Below are 19,663 nucleotides of genomic sequence, written 5' to 3'. Positions count from 1 at the left end.
CTTCCTTACTAACTTGTGTCACTAACTGTCTTAAGCTTAATCTGTCCGAATGAGGGAAAGGATGGGGGAAATATGCCAGTGCTGAGGGAGAGATTAAAAATATTTGCGTAGATTTGTGTAAGAGTAGGAGAGAGGAAGGAAGGGCAGTAGGTGTGAGGAGATGGGATCAAGGGGACTGGCAGTAAAATGAGAAGAAAATATAAGTGAAGAAACTTCATCCTCAGTAGCAGCGGCAAAAGAGCTGAATCTGTGGCTTTGTGGGTTTTGGACACCAGCGAATAGATGAAGGAGTTGGAGACTGGTAGTGTGTTGAGAGTTGATTTAGTTTCTGATGGAATCAATTTTGTTGGTGAAGTGGTTGGCAAAAATTTGAGCTCAGAGAGAAGTGGAAATAGGAGGTGGGGGTGGAGAAGGGTATGAAAAGTGGAGAACAGATGTTTTTGGTTTGAAGAAAGAGTAGAGATGTAATCCTGCTTGGAGAGGTTAAGGGCAGAGTAGTAGGAGTTCAAGATGAACTTGTAATGAAGAAAGTCAGCTGAACACCAGGATTATCTCCAATGTCGCTCAGCTGTGCAGGATCATCTGCGTAGGTAAAGTGTCAGAGGAGTTTGCCAGGGTTGAGGATGAGTGCATGACTTTCTAGCTGTTGTAGGAGGTGCCAAATTGTCAAGGACCGATGTAAGAGTGGAATTATAGTGACAGATAGATTGGTCAAGGAAGGCAAAGGGGGAGATGGAAGAGAGCAGAGGTTTGAGAGAGTTTGAAAGATGTTGCCGATCTAGTAACTTGATGCTTCTGTGGAGTTTGCTGTGAGTATTAGAAGGAGAGACAGCAGTAAGAAATTCTGTGATGTTACAAGTGAGGAGATGATGGTCAGGAAGAGGAAAAGCAGAATTTGAGAAGTTTGAGAGAATGCATCGATATCTGAAAATCAGATCAAGGGAGCGTCCATCTTTCGGAGTGGTAGAGTTGGACCAATGTGACAGACCATAAGTTAGCTGGAGAAGTTTTTTGCAGCAGGTACAGCGGGATTGTCAACAGGGAGGTTGAAATCACCAAGAATGAGAGCAGGAATGTCTGACAAGAGGCTGAAAAATGATCAAGAAATTGAGATGAGGAGCCAGGCATTGTATAACCGGAACACATGGAGAGAGAGAAGAAAATTGGAAAAGATGTGTTGTATTTGTTTAAAGGTGCAATGAGAGGAAAGTAAAATACCTACACTACCTCCTTGCCTGTTTCCAGGTCTCAGGGTGTGGCTGAAGAAGATCACCATATGACAGTGCAGCAGGGGAGGCTGTGTCTGAGGGAGAGAGCCAGGTTTCTGTGAGAGCCAGAAAATTGGGAATGGGAGATGAAGAGGTCATGGATAGAAGTGAGCTTGTTGCACACAGAACAAAAGTTCCAGAGTGCACAAGTGAAGGGGCTGTTGGTTTTAGATAGAAAAGGAACTAGGATAAGGTTTCCAAAGTTCTGGTGTTTAGGTCTAAGGCAAGGCATAAATGGGTGGGTAAGTTTAGGGAGTTGTGGGGGAAGGTGATTGGGGGAAATATTACCAGCAGTTAAAATGAGCAAGAGGGAGAGTGACATAAGATGAGATACAGATTTTCAGTATTTAGAGTGTCTTCGAAATGTGGTGCAGGTTGGAGAGAGAGTTTAGGAATGTGTGAAGTTCATGAGAGCAGAAGTGACATGAGGATAAAAGGGATGGGCCGTTGAATGTAACAGGTGGTGAGGGAGAAGGAGTAAATGAAAAATATAGTTTGTTGAATAGACAAGAGGTAGCGAAAAGGAACACGAGGATATATGGAACATTTTGCAAAAAGGGAAACCGTGAAATACATAAAACACAATATTACAGGAATACTTGCCTAGCGTCTTGTCACTTGTTTACTCCGTGTTCAATTATTCTATAATTATTTTGTTTAATTGCCTTATTGTGAACATATGCTATTATGAAAATGCACACTGCCGTGCAATGCAACCCCCCCAGTGCAATGCACACTCCAAGCTAGTGTTAGATTTAAAGGGGTGTTATTTATTCCAGCAGTTCATTAACCCATTTTCATGCGTTAAACACATAATTGTCCAAGCAACAATGCAATAATAAAATGATCATACATATAAGAGCATTTACTTTATGCACGTTTATTAACAGTTTATTAATTATTTTCATGTTTTCCAGTTATATAATTTATAATTTGACCATTTTTACTGGCTCATACACAAGCTCTTGATGGATTGGAGTGACTTAGAAAAGTAACCAAAATTGACCCAAATTACTAAACTATGTTTTCTAATAGGAATTTTGATGGATTATAATGGAAGCCATAGTACCAAGATTTTATATATTTCTCTTTTTATTAAAATTTTATATTTCCTTTTAATAGAATGGACTTATCTCAAACTCGCCAGAAATGTTCAAGTTGAAAACCTGTATACGACGGAAAACTGACTCCATAGACAAGCGATTTTGTTTTGACATAGAAGTCACCGAAAGGTTTGTCAACAAGCTTTCTTATCTGCCAACCTGCCATTCAGAACAACACTTAAAATACAATTTGCATTTTAAATTAGTATGTTACTGTGAACCACTCATTTGAAATGCTTAAATATTTCTATGTTGTATAGAGCAGTGTGATTGAAGGTACAGTAACGTCAAAAATAAACTTATTCAGATAGAGAATGCAATTTGAAGAGACTTTTCAATTTATTTATTTTTTTCTAATTTGCTTCATTCTCTTAGTATACTCTGTTGAAATGCATACTTAGGTAGGCTTGGGTATGCTGGCTCCTAGTAGTACATTACTGCTCCTTCAACGAAGTATACCAAGAGAATGAAGCAAATTTGATAGAAATGAGAAAGTTCAATAGAAATAGTATATATTAATTGAAACAGTATGTATAAAAAATGTTTTCATATAACTAGTTGATAAGCCTGCCCAGAGGGCAGTCTATGTGTTAATAATGCAACCCCCCAAGCTACAAAAATACAGAAAAAAATAAACAAAGCTATCCAAAATAATAAAATTAAACCAAAACTAATACCCCTATAAAAATAAAAAAATCCCCCCCCCAAAATAAAAACATCCCCTAATCTAATACTAAACTACCAATAACCCTTAAAAGGTCTTTTTGTAGGGCATTACCCTAAAGAAATCAGCTCATTTACATTAAAAATAAACAAAGTCCCCCCCTAACAGTAAAACACCCCACGCACCAAACCCCCCCAAAATAAAAAAAAACCTAACAGTAATAAACCTAAACTACCCATTGCCCTTAAAGGGGCATTTGTATGGGCATTGCCCTTAAAAGGGCATTCAGCTCCTTTTCACTGCCCTTAAAAGGGCATTCAGCTCTTTTTAAAGCTGCCAAATGAACCCTAATCTAAAAAAAAAAACGGGAAAAAAAAACGAAAAAAAAAAAAACGAAAAAAAAAAACCCTAACACTAAAGCCCCAAATAGGTACTCACAGTTTCAGAAGTCCGGCGTAGAAGGTCTTCTTCCAGGCGGGTCCATCATCTTCATCCACAGCGAAGGCGGCGTGGAGCGGAGGTCCAGAGCGGTCTTCCCAGATGTGGCGATCCTCGATGGTGGTCATCTGTGGCTGCGGTGGATTCTTTCACCACCCTGCCATTTTCGGAATCTACCTGGATGCAGCTTCACTGCATCCAGGTGAATTATTTTGCCAGATTATAGATAAAATAATACATAAAAGCAAGAATACTTTAATTAAATTGGAGATCCACAAATGTAATAAGTCCACTCTACTATGTATGGCGGACTCTCCTAACTCTGGCTACAATATCAGGTCCAGTGACTTGATGAAGAGGTGGATCCTCCAAAACACATTGTTTGTCTAATATTCTGGCCAGACTTAGTACAGTGGACTAACCAGCTCTCAAGACCTGGCTGAAATTGTAGCACACATTTAAAAAAATTTCAGGTACTTTCAGTAACAATAAGCTTATGATTGATCATATTGAGGAACCATGTTGACTTTTTTGATACTAGTCATGTCATACTAGTCCTAAAGCCGTTCACACGGACCATCATTTTTTTGCAGTACAGCGGTCCCACCCCTTGCGCTCTCTCCATCCCCCCTCTCTTTTGCTCTCCCCCCCCTCTTTTGCGCTCTCTCTTGCTCCACCTCTCTTTTGCTCTCTCTACCCCCTCTATTTGGCTCTCTCTATACCCCCTCTCTTTTGCTCTTTCCCCTCTCTTTTTGCTCCCTCTCTCCCCCCTCTCTTTTGCTTTCTCTCCCCCCTCTCTTTTGCTCTCTCCCCCTCTCTTTTGCGCTCTCTCTCTCCCCCTCTCTTTTGCGCTCTCTCCCCCTCTCTTTTGCGCTCTCTCCCCCCTCTTTTGCGCTCTCTCCCCCACTCTCTTTTGCGCTCTCTCCCCCCCTCTATTTTGCGCTCTCTCCCTCCCCTCTCTTTTGCACTCTCTCTCTCTCCCCCTCTCTTTTGCGCTCTCTCTCCCCCTCTCTTTTGCACGCTCTCTCTCCCCCCTCTCTTTTGTGCTCTCTCTCTCCCCCCTCTCTTTTGCGCTCTCTCTCTCCCCCCTCTCTTTTGCGCTCTCTCTCCTTCCCCCCCTCTTTTTCGCTCTCTCCCCCCCCTCTTTTGCGCTCCCCCCCCCTCTTTTGCACTCTCTCCCCCACTCTTTTGCGCTCTCTCTCCCCCTTTCTTTTGCACGCTCTCTCTCCCCCCTCTCTTTTGCGCTCTCTCTCTCCCCCCTCTCTTTTGCGCGCTCTATCTCTCTCCCCCCCTCTCTTTTGCACTCTCTCCCACCTCTCTTTTGCTCTCTCTCTCCATTCATCTCTTTTGCTCTCTCTCCCCCTCTCTTCTGCTCTCTCTCTTTCCCCCTCTCTTGCTCTTTCCCATCTATTTTGCTCTCTCTCCCCCCTCTCTTGCTCTTTCCCATCTATTTTGCTATCTCTCCCCTCTCTCTTGCTCTTTCCCATCTATTTTGCTCTCTCTCCCCCCTCTCTTGCTCTTTTCTATCTATTTTGCTCTCTCTCCCCCTCTCTTGCTCTTTCCCATCTATTTTGCTCTCTCTCCCCCCTCTCTTGATCTTTCCCATCTATTTTGCTCTCTCTCCCCCCTCTCTTGATCTTTCCCATCTATTTTGCTCTCTCTCCCCCCTCTCTTGCTCTTTCCTATCTATTTTGCTCTCTCTCCACCCTCTCTTGCTCTTTCCCATCTATTTTGTTCTCTCCCCCTCTCTTTCTATCTCTCTCCCCCTACTCTTTCTATCTCTCTCCCCTCTACCCCTCTCACGCGCGCGGCCGTGCCCGGCCACACCCCACCATGCCCCGGGCCACGCCCCCATGATGCTGCTCCCTTCCGGCCACGCCCACTTTTGCCAGCTTTGGCTGTTCAGGTAGGGACTCTAAGGCCAGGTATGTTTGTCCTTGCGCGCAGTCTCTACTGCGCATTACAGCTTCGGACAAACACACTTGGCCTTTTATTATATAGGATGGGTCATATATGGTCATAAAATAATTACAACTTATCATGAGATTTCCTTGTTTGTCTGAAATGTTGTTAGGGATGTGTTGTTGGTTACACAGGGAAAACTGATTCTAAGAGGACAACAATAAACTTAGTTCAGTGAAGACAACTAACTGTCTCAAATCAATAAAAGTTCACCAGACTTTTGCTGCAGGACTGTTTATCCACTTAGAGAAATTCCCTTTTAACCAAGATAATATCTTAAAGGGATAGTCTAGTCAAAATTAAACTTTCATAATTCAGATAGAGCATGCAATTTTAATCAACTTTCTACTTTACTCCTATTATCATTTTATCTCCGTTCTTAGGAGCCGGGCCATTTTTGGTTCAGCACCTTGGGTAGTGCTTGCTGATTGGTGGCTACATTTAGACAGCAATCAGCAAACGCTACCCAGGTGCTGAACCAAATATGGGCCACCTCCTAAATAAAATAAAGATACCAAGAGAACAAAGATAAATTGACAATAGGAGTAAATTAGAAAGTTGCTTAAAATTACATGCTCTATCTGAATCATAAAAGTTTAATTTTGACTTGACAGTTCCTTTAACCCACACCATTTCAGATACTAGTGACCTCAGGATATGACAACACCCCCCCTTGAACATAACTGGTGGTGTAATTTACGTAGTCAACAGATGCTGCATGCACAAATGTAATAAGGTCATTATAGCTCTTCATTTAGCAAAAGATTTCTATGCACTTTCCTGACATTGAGGTGAGCTGAATGTATAGATGAGTATAGCATACTGCATTTTTATATGCAATGTTTTTTATTGATCTGTTAAAAAAAGGAAAGAAAAAAAACTTGTATAACAATTGTACTGAAAAACCGGGAGAAAGAAACACAAAACTGGGAACGGTAAGGGCTTAATAACTTGCCCTATTGGATAGTACCAATCCAGCATCCTCTTTTAGCCCACTTTTTTTATAAAAATGATCCAAAGGGATTTTGTGTCTCAGAGGGGAATGGAGGCAACCAGATGTGCCATAAAAGGATATAGCTGTATCTCCACTGACAAGACCTTTGTTCAGAGAATTGCTTGGTATTTCTCCAACATAGGTGTGTCCGGTCCACGGCGTCATCCTTACTTGTGGGATATTCTCTTCCCCAACAGGAAATGGCAAAGAGCCCAGCAAAGCTGGTCACATGATCCCTCCTAGGCTCCGCCTACCCCAGTCATTCTCTTTGCCGTTGTACAGGCAACATCTCCACGGAGATGGCTTAGAGTTTTTTAGTGTTTAACTGTAGTTTTTTTATTATTCAATCAAGAGTTTGTTATTTTGAAATAGTGCTGGTATGTACTATTTACTCAGAAACAGAAAAGAGATGAAGATTTCTGTTTGTATGAGGAAAATGATTTTAGCAACCGTAACTAAAATCCATGGCTGTTCCACACAGGACTGTTGAGAGCAATTAACTTCAGTTGGGGGAACAGTGTGCAGTCTCTTGCTGCTTGAGGTATGACACATTCTAACAAGACGATGTAATGCTGGAAGCTGTCATTTTCCCTATGGGATCCGGTAAGCCATGTTTATTACGATCGTAAATAAGGGCTTCACAAGGGCTTATTAAGACTGTAGACTTTTCTGGGCTAAATCGATTCATTATTAACACATATTTAGCCTTGAGGAATCATTTTATCTGGGTATTTTGATATAATAATATCGGCAGGCACTGTATTAGACACCTTATTTCTTAGGGGCTTTCCCAAAGCATAAGCAGAGCCTCATTTTCGCGCCGGTGTGGCGCACTTGTTTTTGAGAGGCATGGCATGCAGTCGCATGTGAGAGGAGCTCTGATACTTAGAAAAGACTTTCTGAAGGCGTCATTTGGTATCGTATTCCCCTTTGGGTTTGGTTGGGTCTCAGCAAAGCAGATACCAGGGACTGTAAAGGGGTTAAAGCTTTAAAACGGCTCCGGTTCCGTTATTTTAAGGGTTAAAGCTTCCAAATTTGGTGTGCAATATTTTTAAGGCTTTAAGACACTGTGGTGAAAATTTGGTGAATTTTGAACAATTCCTTCATGTTTTTTCGCAATTGCAGTAATAAAGTGTGTTCAGTTTAAAATTTAAAGTGACAGTAACGGTTTTATTTTAAAACGTTTTTTGTACTTTCTTATCAAGTTTATGCCTGTTTAACATGTCTGAACTACCAGATAGACTGTGTTCTGAATGTGGGGAAGCCAGAATTCCTATTCATTTAAATAAATGTGATTTATGTGATAATGACAATGATGCCCAAGATGATTCCTCAAGTGAGGGGAGTAAGCATGGTACTGCATCATTCCCTCCTTCGTCTACACGAGTCTTGCCCACTCAGGAGGCCCCTAGTACATCTAGCGCGCCAATACTCCTTACTATGCAACAATTAACGGCTGTAATGGATAATTCTGTCAAAAACATTTTAGCCAAAATGAACCCTTGTCAGCGTAAGCGTGGCTGCTCTGTTTTAGTTACTGAAGAGCATGACGACGCTGATATTAATATCTCTGAAGGGCCCCTAACCCAATCTGAGGGGGCCAGGGAGGTTTTGTCTGAGGGAGAAATTACTGATTCAGGGAACATTTCTCATCAGGCTGAACCTGATGTGATTACATTTAAATTTAAGTTGGAACATCTCCGCATTTTGCTTAAGGAGGTATTATCCACTCTGGATGATTGTGAAAAGTTGGTCATCCCAGAGAAACTATGTAAAATGGACAAGTTCCTAGAGGTGCCGGGGCTCCCAGAAGCTTTTCCTATACCCAAGCGGGTGGCGGACATTGTTAATAAAGAATGGGAAAGGCCCGGTATTCCTTTCGTCCCTCCCCCCATATTTAAAAAATTGTTTCCTATGGTCGACCCCAGAAAGGACTTATGGCAGTCAGTCCCCAAGGTCGAGGGAGCGGTTTCTACTTTAAACAAACGCACCACTATACCCATAGAGGATAGTTGTGCTTTCAAAGATCCTATGGATAAAAAATTAGAAGGTTTGCTTAAAAAGATGTTTGTTCAGCAGGGTTACCTTCTACAACCCATTTCATGCATTGTCCCTGTCACTACAGCCGCATTTTTCTGGTTTGATGAACTGATAAAGGCGCTCGATAGTGATTCTCCTCCTTATGAGGAGATTATGGACAGAATCAATGCTCTCAAATTGGCTAATTCTTTCACTCTAGACGCCACTTTGCAATTGGCTAGGTTAGCGGCTAAGAATTCTGGGTTTGCTATTGTGGCGCGCAGAGCGCTTTGGTTGAAATCTTGGTCGGCTGATGCGTCTTCCAAGAACAAGCTACTAAACATTCCTTTCAAGGGGAAAACGCTGTTTGGCCCTGACTTGAAAGAGATTATCTCTGATATCACTGGGGGTAAGGGCCACGCCCTTCCTCAGGATCGGCCTTTCAAGGCAAAAAATAGACCTAATTTTCGTCCCTTTCGTAAAAACGGACCAGCCCAAAGTGCTACGTCCTCTAAGCAAGAGGGTAATACTTCTCAAGCCAAGCCAGCTTGGAGACCAATGCAAGGCTGGAACAAGGGAAAGCAGGCCAAGAAACCTGCCCCTGCTACCAAGACAGCATGAAATATTGGCCCCCGATCCGGGACCGGATCTGGTGGGGGGCAGACTCTCTCTCTTCGCTCAGGCTTGGGCAAGAGATGTTCTGGATCCTTGGGCGCTAGAAATAGTCTCCCAGGGTTATCTTCTGGAATTCAAGGGACTTCCCCCAAGGGGGAGGTTCCACAGGTCTCAGTTGTCTTCAGACCACATAAAAAGACAGGCGTTCTTACATTGTGTAGAAGACCTGTTAAAAATGGGAGTGATTCATCCTGTTCCATTAAGAGAACAAGGGATGGGGTTCTACTCCAATCTGTTCATAGTTCCCAAAAAAGAGGGAACGTTCAGACCAATCTTAGATCTCAAGATCTTAAACAAATTTCTCAAGGTTCCATCGTTCAAGATGGAAACCATTCGAACTATCCTTCCTTCCATCCAGGAAGGTCAATTCATGACCACGGTGGATTTAAAGGATGCGTATCTACATATTCCTATCCACAAGGAACATCATCGGTTCCTAAGGTTTGCATTCCTGGACAAACATTACCAGTTTGTGGCGCTTCCTTTCGGATTAGCCACTGCTCCAAGGATTTTCACAAAGGTACTAGGGTCCCTTCTAGCGGTGCTAAGACCAAGGGGCATTGCAGTAGTACCTTACCTGGACGACATTCTGATTCAAGCGTCGTCCCTCCCTCAAGCAAAGGCTCACACGGACATCGTCCTGGCCTTTCTCAGATCTCACGGCTGGAAAGTGAACGTGGAAAAGAGTTCTCTATCCCCGTCAACAAGGGTTCCCTTCTTGGGAACAATTATAGACTCCTCAGAAATGAGGATTTTTCTAACAGAGGCCAGAAAAACAAAACTTCTGGACTCTTGTCGGATACTTCATTCCGTTCCTCTTCCTTCCGTAGCTCAGTGCATGGAAGTGATCGGGTTGATGGTAGCGGCAATGGACATAGTTCCTTTTGCGCGCATTCATCTAAGACCATTACAACTGTGCATGCTCAGTCAGTGGAATGGGGACTATACAGACTTGTCTCCAAAGATACAAGTAAATCAGAGGACCAGAGACTCACTCCGTTGGTGGCTGTCCCTGGACAACCTGTCACAAGGGATGACATTCCGCAGACCAGAGTGGGTCATTGTCACGACCGACGCCAGTCTGATGGGCTGGGGCGCGGTCTGGGGATCCCTGAAAGCTCAGGGTCTTTGGTCTCGGGAAGAATCTCTTCTACCGATAAATATTCTGGAACTGAGAGCGATATTCAATGCTCTCAAGGCTTGGCCTCAGCTAGCGAGGACCAAGTTCATACGATTTCAATCAGACAACATGACGACTGTTGCGTACATCAACCATCAGGGGGGAACAAGGAGTTCCCTAGAGATGGAAGAAGTGACCAAGATTATTCTATGGGCGGAGTCTCACTCCTGCCACCTGTCTGCTATCCACATCCCAGGAGTGGAAAATTGGGAAGCGGATTTTCTGAGTCGTCAGACATTGCATCCGGGGGAGTGGGAACTCCATCCGGAAATCTTTGCCCAAGTCACTCAGCTGTGGGGCATTCCAGACATGGATCTAATGGCCTCTCGTCAGAACTTCAAAGTTCCCTGCTACGGGTCCAGATCCAGGGATCCCAAGGCGGCTCTAGTGGATGCACTAGTAGCACCTTGGACCTTCAAACTAGCTTATGTGTTCCCGCCGTTTCCTCTCATCCCCAGGCTGGTAGCCAGGATCAATCAGGAGAGGGCGTCGGTGATCTTGATAGCTCCTGCGTGGCCACGCAGGACTTGGTATGCAGATCTGGTGAATATGTCATCGGCTCCACCTTGGAAGCTACCTTTGAGACGAGACCTTCTTGTTCAGGGTCCGTTCGAACATCCGAATCTGGTTTCACTCCAGCTGACTGCTTGGAGATTGAACGCTTGATTTTATCGAAGCGAGGATTCTCAGATTCTGTTATCGATACTCTTGTTCAGGCCAGAAAGCCTGTAACTCGCAAGATTTACCACAAGATTTGGAAAAAATATATCTGTTGGTGTGAATCTAAGGGATTCCCTTGGGACAAGGTTAAGATTCCTAGGATTCTATCCTTCCTTCAAGAAGGATTGGAAAAAGGATTATCTGCAAGTTCCCTGAAGGGACAGATTTCCGCCTTGTCGGTGTTACTTCACAAAAAACTGGCAACTGTGCCAGATGTTCAAGCCTTTGTTCAGGCTCTGGTTAGAATCAAGCCTGTTTACAAACCTTTGACTCCTCCTTGGAGTCTCAATTTAGTTCTTTCAGTTCTTCAGGGGGTTCCGTTTGAACCCTTGCATTCCGTTGATATTAAATTATTATCTTGGAAAGTTTTGTTTTTGGTTGCAATTTCTTCTGCTAGAAGAGTTTCAGAATTATCTGCTCTGCAGTGTTCTCCTCCTTATCTGGTGTTCCATGCAGATAAGGTGGTTTTACGTACTAAACCTGGTTTTCTTCCGAAAGTGGTTTCTAACAAAAACATTAACCAGGAGATTATCGTACCTTCTTTGTGTCCGAAACCAGTTTCAAAGAAGGAACGTTTGTTGCACAATTTGGATGTTGTTCGCGCTCTAAAATTCTATTTAGATGCTACAAAGGATTTTAGACAAACATCTTCCTTGTTTGTGGTTTATTCCGGTAAAAGGAGAGGTCAAAAAGCAACTTCTACCTCTCTCTCTTTTTGGATTAAGAGCATCATCAGATTGGCTTACGAGACTGCCGGACGGCAGCCTCCCGAAAGAATCACAGCTCATTCCACGAGGGCTGTGGCTTCCACATGGGCCTTCAAGAACGAGGCTTCTGTTGATCAGATATGTAGGGCAGCGACTTGGTCTTCACTGCACACTTTTACCAAATTTTACAAGTTTGATACTTTTGCTTCTTCTGAGGCTATTTTTGGGAGAAAGGTTTTGCAAGCCGTGGTGCCTTCCATTTAGGTGACCTGATTTGCTCCCTCCCTTCATCCGTGTCCTAAAGCTTTGGTATTGGTTCCCACAAGTAAGGATGACGCCGTGGACCGGACACACCTATGTTGGAGAAAACAGAATTTATGTTTACCTGATAAATTACTTTCTCCAACGGTGTGTCCGGTCCACGGCCCGCCCTGGTTTTTTTAATCAGGTCTGATAATTTATTTTCTTTAACTACAGTCACCACGGTACCATATGGTTTCTCCTATGCAAATATTCCTCCTTAACGTCGGTCGAATGACTGGGGTAGGCGGAGCCTAGGAGGGATCATGTGACCAGCTTTGCTGGGCTCTTTGCCATTTCCTGTTGGGGAAGAGAATATCCCACAAGTAAGGATGACGCCGTGGACCGGACACACCGTTGGAGAAAGTAATTTATCAGGTAAACATAAATTCTGTTTTTAGGGATGGACTGATCTTTTGAATGGGATCAGACTAATATACTGCAGGAAAGTTCTGTTTTTTGAAAGTGAGCTAAAAGAGGCTGTACCCTAGCACATGTTTTAAGTATACAGTACATTGTTAAGGTATTTCAGCAGTTATGTCTTTGTTTTTTTAGGCAAGGGATTATTACTCTGCAAGCACTATCTGAGGATAACCGAAAACAGTGGCTCGAAGCAATGGATGGAAAAGAACCAGTAAGAAACAATATTTGTACAGTGACTAAATACACATTATATAAGTACAGTGACTTAATACACATTATATAAGTACAGTGACTTAATACACATTATATAAGTACAGTGATTAAATACACATTATATAAGTACAGTGACTAAATACACATTATATAAGTACAGTGACTTAATACACATTATATAAGTACAGTGACTTAATACACATTATATAAGTACAGTTACTAAATACACATTATATAAGTACAGTTACTAAATACACTTTATATAAGTACAGTTACTAAATACACATTATATAAGTACAGTGACTTAATACACATTATATAAGTACAGTGACTAAATACACATTATATAAGTACAGTGACTAAATACACATTATATAAGTACAGTTACTAAATACACATATAATTACAGTTACTAAATACACATTATATAAGTACAGTTACTAAATACACATTATATAAGTACAGTGACTTAATACACATTATATAAGTACAGTGACTAAATACACATTATATAAGTACAGTTACTAAATACACATTATATAAGTACAGTGACTTAATACACATTATATAAGTACAGTGACTAAATACACATTATATAAGTACAGTTACTAAATACACATTATATAAGTACAGTTACTAAATACACATTATATAAGTACAGTGACTAAATACACATTATATAAGTACAGTGATTAAATACACATTATATAAGTACAGTGATTAAATACACATTATATAAGTACAGTGACTAAATACACATTATATAAGTACAGTGACTTAATACACATTATATAAGTACAGTTACTAAATACACATTATATAAGTACAGTGACTAAATACACATTATATAAGTACAGTGACTTAATACACATTATATAAGTACAGTAACTAAATACACATTATATAAGTACAGTGACTAAATACACATTATATAAGTACAGTTACTAAATACACATTATATAAGTACAGTGACTAAATACACATTATATAAGTACAGTGACTAAATACACATTATATAAGTACAGTGACTTAATACACACTATATAAGTACAATGACTAAATACACATTATATAAGTACAGTGACTAAATACACATTATATAAGTACAGTGACTAAATACACATTATATAAGTACAATGACTAAATACACATTATATAAGTACAGTGACTAAATACACATTATATAAGTACAGTGACTAAATACACATTATATAAGTACAGTGACTAAATACACACTATATAAGTACAATGACTAAATACACATTATATAAGTACAGTGACTAAATACACATTATATAAGTACAGTGACTAAATACACATTATATAAGTACAGTTACTAAATACACATTATATAAGTACAGTGACTTAATACACATTATATAAGTACAGTGACTAAATACACATGATATAAGTACAGTTACTAAATACACATTATATAAGTACAGTGACTTAATACACATTATATAAGTTCAATGACTTAATACACATTATATAAGTACAGTGACTTAATACACATTATATAAGTACAATGACTTAATACACATTATATAAGTACAGTGACTTAATACACATTATATAAGTACAGTGACTTAATCCACATTATATAAGTACAGTGACGTAATCCACATTATATAAGTACAGTGACTTAATACACATTATATAAGTACAGTGACTAAATACACATTATATAAGTACAGTGACTTAATACACATTATATAAGTACAATTAAATGAATACACATTATATAAGTACAGTTACTAAATACACATTATATAAGTACAGTGACTAAATACACATTATATAAGTACAGTTACTAAATACACATGATATAAGTACAGTGACTTAATACACATTATATAAGTACAGTGACTTAATACACATTATATAAGTACAGTGACTAAATACACATTATATAAGTACAGTGACTAAATACACATTATATAAGTACAGTGATTAAATACACATTATATAAGTACAGTGATTAAATACACATTATATAAGTACAGTGACTTAATGCACATTATATAAGTACAGTGACTTAATACACATTATATAAGTACAGTGACTTAATACACATTATATAAGTACAATTAAATGAATACACATTATATAAGTACAGTGACTAAATACACATTATATAAGTACAGTGACTTAATACACATTATATAAGTTCAATGACTTAATACACATTATATAAGTACAGTGATTAAATACACATTTTATAAGTACAATGACTTAATACACATTATATAAGTACAGTGACTAAATACACATTATATAAGTACAGTGACTTAATACACATTTTATAAGTACAGTGACTAAATACACATTATATAAGTATAGTGATTAAATACACTTTATATAAGTACAGTGACTAAATACACATTATATAAGTATAGTGATTAAATACACATTATATAAGTACAGTGACTTAATACACATTATATAAGTATAGTGATTAAATACACATTATATAAGTACAATGAAATGAATACACATTATATAAGTACAGTGACTAAATACACATTATATAAGTACAATGAAATGAATACACATTATATAAGTACAGTGACTAAATACACATTATATAAGTACAATGAAATGAATACACATTATATAAGTACAGTGATTAAATACACATTATATAAGTACAGTGACAATACACATTTTATAAGTGCAGTGACTAAATACACTTTATATAAGTACAGTGACTAAATACACATTATATAAGTACAGTGACTTAATACACATTATATAAGTATAGTGACTTAATATACATTATATAAGTACAGTGACTTAATACACATTATATAAGTACAGTGATTAAATACACATTATATAAGTACAGTGACTAAATACACATTATATAAGTACAGTGACTAAATACACATTATATAAGTACAGTGATTAAATACACATTATATAAGTACAGTGACTAAATACACATTATATAAGTACAGTGACTAAATACACATTATATAAGTACAGTGACTTAATACACATTATATAAGTACAGTGACTTAATACACATTATATAAGTACAATGACTTAATACACATTATATAAGTACAGTGACTTAATCCACATTATATAAGTACAGTGACTTAATCCACATTATATAAGTACAGTGACTTAATCCACATTATATAAGTACAGTGACGTAATCCACATTATATAAGTACAGTGACTTAATACACATTATATAAGTACAGTGACTAAATACACATTATATAAGTACAGTGACTAAATACACATTATATAAGTACAGTGACTTAATACACATTATATAAGTACAATTAAATGAATACACATTATATAAGTACAGTTACTAAATACACATTATATAAGTACAGTGACTAAATACACATTATATAAGTACAGTTACTAAATACACATTATATAAGTACAGTTACTAAATACACATGATATAAGTACAGTGACTTAATACACATTATATAAGTACAGTGACTAAATACACATTATATAAGTACAGTGACTAAATACACATTATATAAGTACAGTGATTAAATACACATTATATAAGTACAGTGATTAAATACACATTATATAAGTACAGTGACTTAATACACATTATATAAGTACAGTGACTTAATACACATTATATAAGTACAATTAAATGAATACACATTATATAAGTACAGTGACTAAATACACATTATATAAGTACAGTGACTTAATACACATTATATAAGTTCAATGACTTAATACACATTATATAAGTACAGTGATTAAATACACATTTTATAAGTACAATGACTTAATACACATTATATAAGTACAGTGACTAAATACACATTATATAAGTACAGTGACTTAATACACATTTTATAAGTACAGTGACTAAATACACTTTATATAAGTACAGTGACTAAATACACATTATATAAGTATAGTGATTAAATACACATTATATAAGTACAATGAAATGAATACACATTATATAAGTACAGTGACTAAATACACATTATATAAGTACAATGAAATGAATACACATTATATAAGTACAGTGACTAAATACACATTATATAAGTACAATGAAATGAATACACATTATATAAGTACAGTGATTAAATACACATTATATAAGTACAGTTACTTAATACACATTATATAAGTACAGTGACAATACACATTTTATAAGTGCAGTGACTAAATACACTTTATATAAGTACAGTGACTAAATACACATTATATAAGTACAGTGACTTAATACACATTATATAAGTATAGTGACTTAATACACATTATATAAGTACAGTGACTTAATACACATTATATAAGTACAGTGATTAAATACACATTTTATAAGTACAGTGACTAAATACACATTATATAAGTACAGTGACTAAATACACATTATATAAGTACAGTGATTAAATACACATTATATAAGTACAGTGACTAAATACACATTATATAAGTACAGTGACTAAATACACATTATATAAGTACAGTGACTAAATACACATTATATAAGTACAGTGATTAAATACACATTATATAAGTACAGTTACTAAATACACATTATATAAGTACAGTGACTAAATACACATTATATAAGTACAGTGACTTAATACACATTATATAAGTACAGTGACTTAATACACATTATATAAGTACAGTGACTTAATACACATTATATAAGTACAGTGGCTTAATACACATTATATAAGTACAGTGACTTAATACACATTATATAAGCACAATGACTTAAAACACATTATATAAGTACAGTGTCTTAATACACATTTTATAAGTACAATTAAATGAATACACATTATATAAGTAAAATTAAATGAATACACATTATATAAGTACAGTGACTTAATACACATATAAGTACAGTGACTTAATACACATTATATAAGTACAATTAAATGAATACACATTATATAAGTACAATTAAATGAATACACATTATATAAGTACAGGGACTAAATACACATTATATAAGTACAATGACTTAATAAACTTTTGGCTGATTACAAGTGGAGCGCTTATTTATTGCGCACCCGTAAACGTGCAAAGTCAGCCATTTACGGGCGCAAGATAAATAACCAGCTATTACAAGTGGCTGGTTATTGCCATTGTGAGCTCAAGTTAGCAATTAGCGCTCCAAAAATTAACCAAAGATCAGATCTGAAAATGTGCCCCAGTTGCCCCCAAAATAAAATGTGTTGTGGTTTTTAATAAAAAAAAAATTGTAGTATTTTTATTTTTTAATAAAATAACTGCACTAAGCATTTTTTAGGGGTTAAATTGAGCGGGTGTGGAGTGTTAGAAAAAGTGCCTTTACATTGTGATCTTTACTGACTGTGTGTTCTCTATAAATATATATGTATATGCTTATATACATATATATTTGTGTGTTAATATGTGTGTATATACACATATTAACACATGAATAGATACACAAGAGGTAACGGATGTGTTTGGTGTAACCCCCAACTGTCCCAATTGTTGCGGGACAGTCGCAATTTTAGGGGTCTGTCCCGCTGTCTCGGGTTGCTAACCATCTGTCCCGCAATGCCCCATGCATTAAAAAAAAATATATATTTTTTTTATTTTTTTTAAATTCTATTGGGCCCATACTCAGAAGCAGTTGGCTTTTCTCTCCCAGGGTTAGATACCTGTTAGATGTGGAAAAGGAATGGTGTGTGAGTTAAGCAGGAGTAAGAAGGCTGTATAGCCTCTGACCTCAGGTAATGGTGACCTCTAACCTCTGGTATTGATGAAGACGTCTAACCCCTGGTAATAATACTGGCACGCCTTCAGTTTTATACGATGAGCAGTACTAACACTAGGGTAATGAACAGTGGCAGCCTCAGACTGCCAGCTAATGTGCTTGCCAACTCCAGGACCCCATGCAATGAAATTAAAGATACCTATATATGATGTAGTGTGTGTGTGTGTATCTGTATGTGTAAGTGTATGCTATGTAGTGTGTGTATCTGCATATATAAGGGTAAGCTATGTAGTGTGTGTATATCTGTATGTATGTGTGTATGTAAATCTGCATGTATAAGTGTATGCTATGTAGTGTGTGTGTTTATCTACATGTATAAGTGTAAGCTATGTAGTGTGTGTGTGTATCTGCATGTATAAGTGTATGCTGTGTAGTGTCTGTGTATCTGCATGTATAAGTGTAAGCTATGTAGTGTGTGTGTATGCTGTGTAGTGTGTGTTTATCTGTATGTATAAGTGTATGCTGTGTAGTGTGTGTGTGTATCTGCATGTATAAGTGTAAGCTATGTAATGTGTGTGTATACATGTATAAGTGTAAGCTATGTAATGTGTGTGTATCTGCATGTGTAAGTGTATGCTATTTAGTGTGTGTATTTGAGTTTGTGTACATGTATATGTTTAGCTTGTGCTACTATGCATTTTTGCTGACTTTAAAGGCCAGAATCTAGAATATTATTGTGGAATGCAGAGAGCAGTTTTAAATAATATATTATTAAATGTTTTTCTTCACTCAAGTCCATGTCAGGAGCGATGCTACAAGACTGACACACTTGAGAGGCTGTGTTTCTGTTCCACAGCACGGATTCTGGTAAGATCGTTTAAATTTTTACTTATGTTGAAAACACTGAAGACAGGGTCACAGTGTGGCTCCTTTTATCTTAATAGAATCATGGGTTAATATCTCCTGAGGGAGGTTATTGAACAGTGGGCATTAATCAAATGCTGCTTTATGTGTGAGATTTTTTTGGGCTCATAGACTGTTGTTATGCGGTAACGGAACATACAGGTGCCCACCCTCTCAACTATGTTCCATATGCATCAACAAGGTTATTATGTCTAAGAAGGTTAACCCCTTTGAGGACTCGACGTCACTTGAGGTGCATACCCATCCGTCATCTCCATTGTCACATGCTGCTTCCCGTAGCACGTCTGATCCTCTGTCTGGAGGCAGCCTTTTACCATCGGACTTTACCGTGCAGTTAAAAATGGCGGTGTCTGAGGCTCTTAGTGC

The 19,663-nt window shown here is 37.8% G+C and overlaps 1 protein-coding gene across 1 annotated transcript in view; it reads left to right on the top strand.

The window, feature by feature from the left end:
* The window catches only part of ARHGAP42 (Rho GTPase activating protein 42), a 530,853-nt gene that overhangs the window by 401,819 nt on the left and 109,371 nt on the right, over positions 1-19,663 (top strand). Inside the window, exons 9-10 of the mRNA XM_053708589.1 lie at positions 2,391-2,500; positions 12,586-12,664. Of these exons, the coding sequence (XP_053564564.1) occupies positions 2,391-2,500; positions 12,586-12,664 (189 nt within the window). The remainder of the gene's footprint in view (positions 1-2,390; positions 2,501-12,585; positions 12,665-19,663) is intronic.

The sequence above is a fragment of the Bombina bombina genome, chromosome 3 (assembly GCF_027579735.1).
Source record: "Bombina bombina isolate aBomBom1 chromosome 3, aBomBom1.pri, whole genome shotgun sequence".
NCBI lineage: Eukaryota > Metazoa > Chordata > Amphibia > Anura > Bombinatoridae > Bombina > Bombina bombina.
This window is presented reverse-complemented; position numbering and strand designations above follow the sequence as displayed.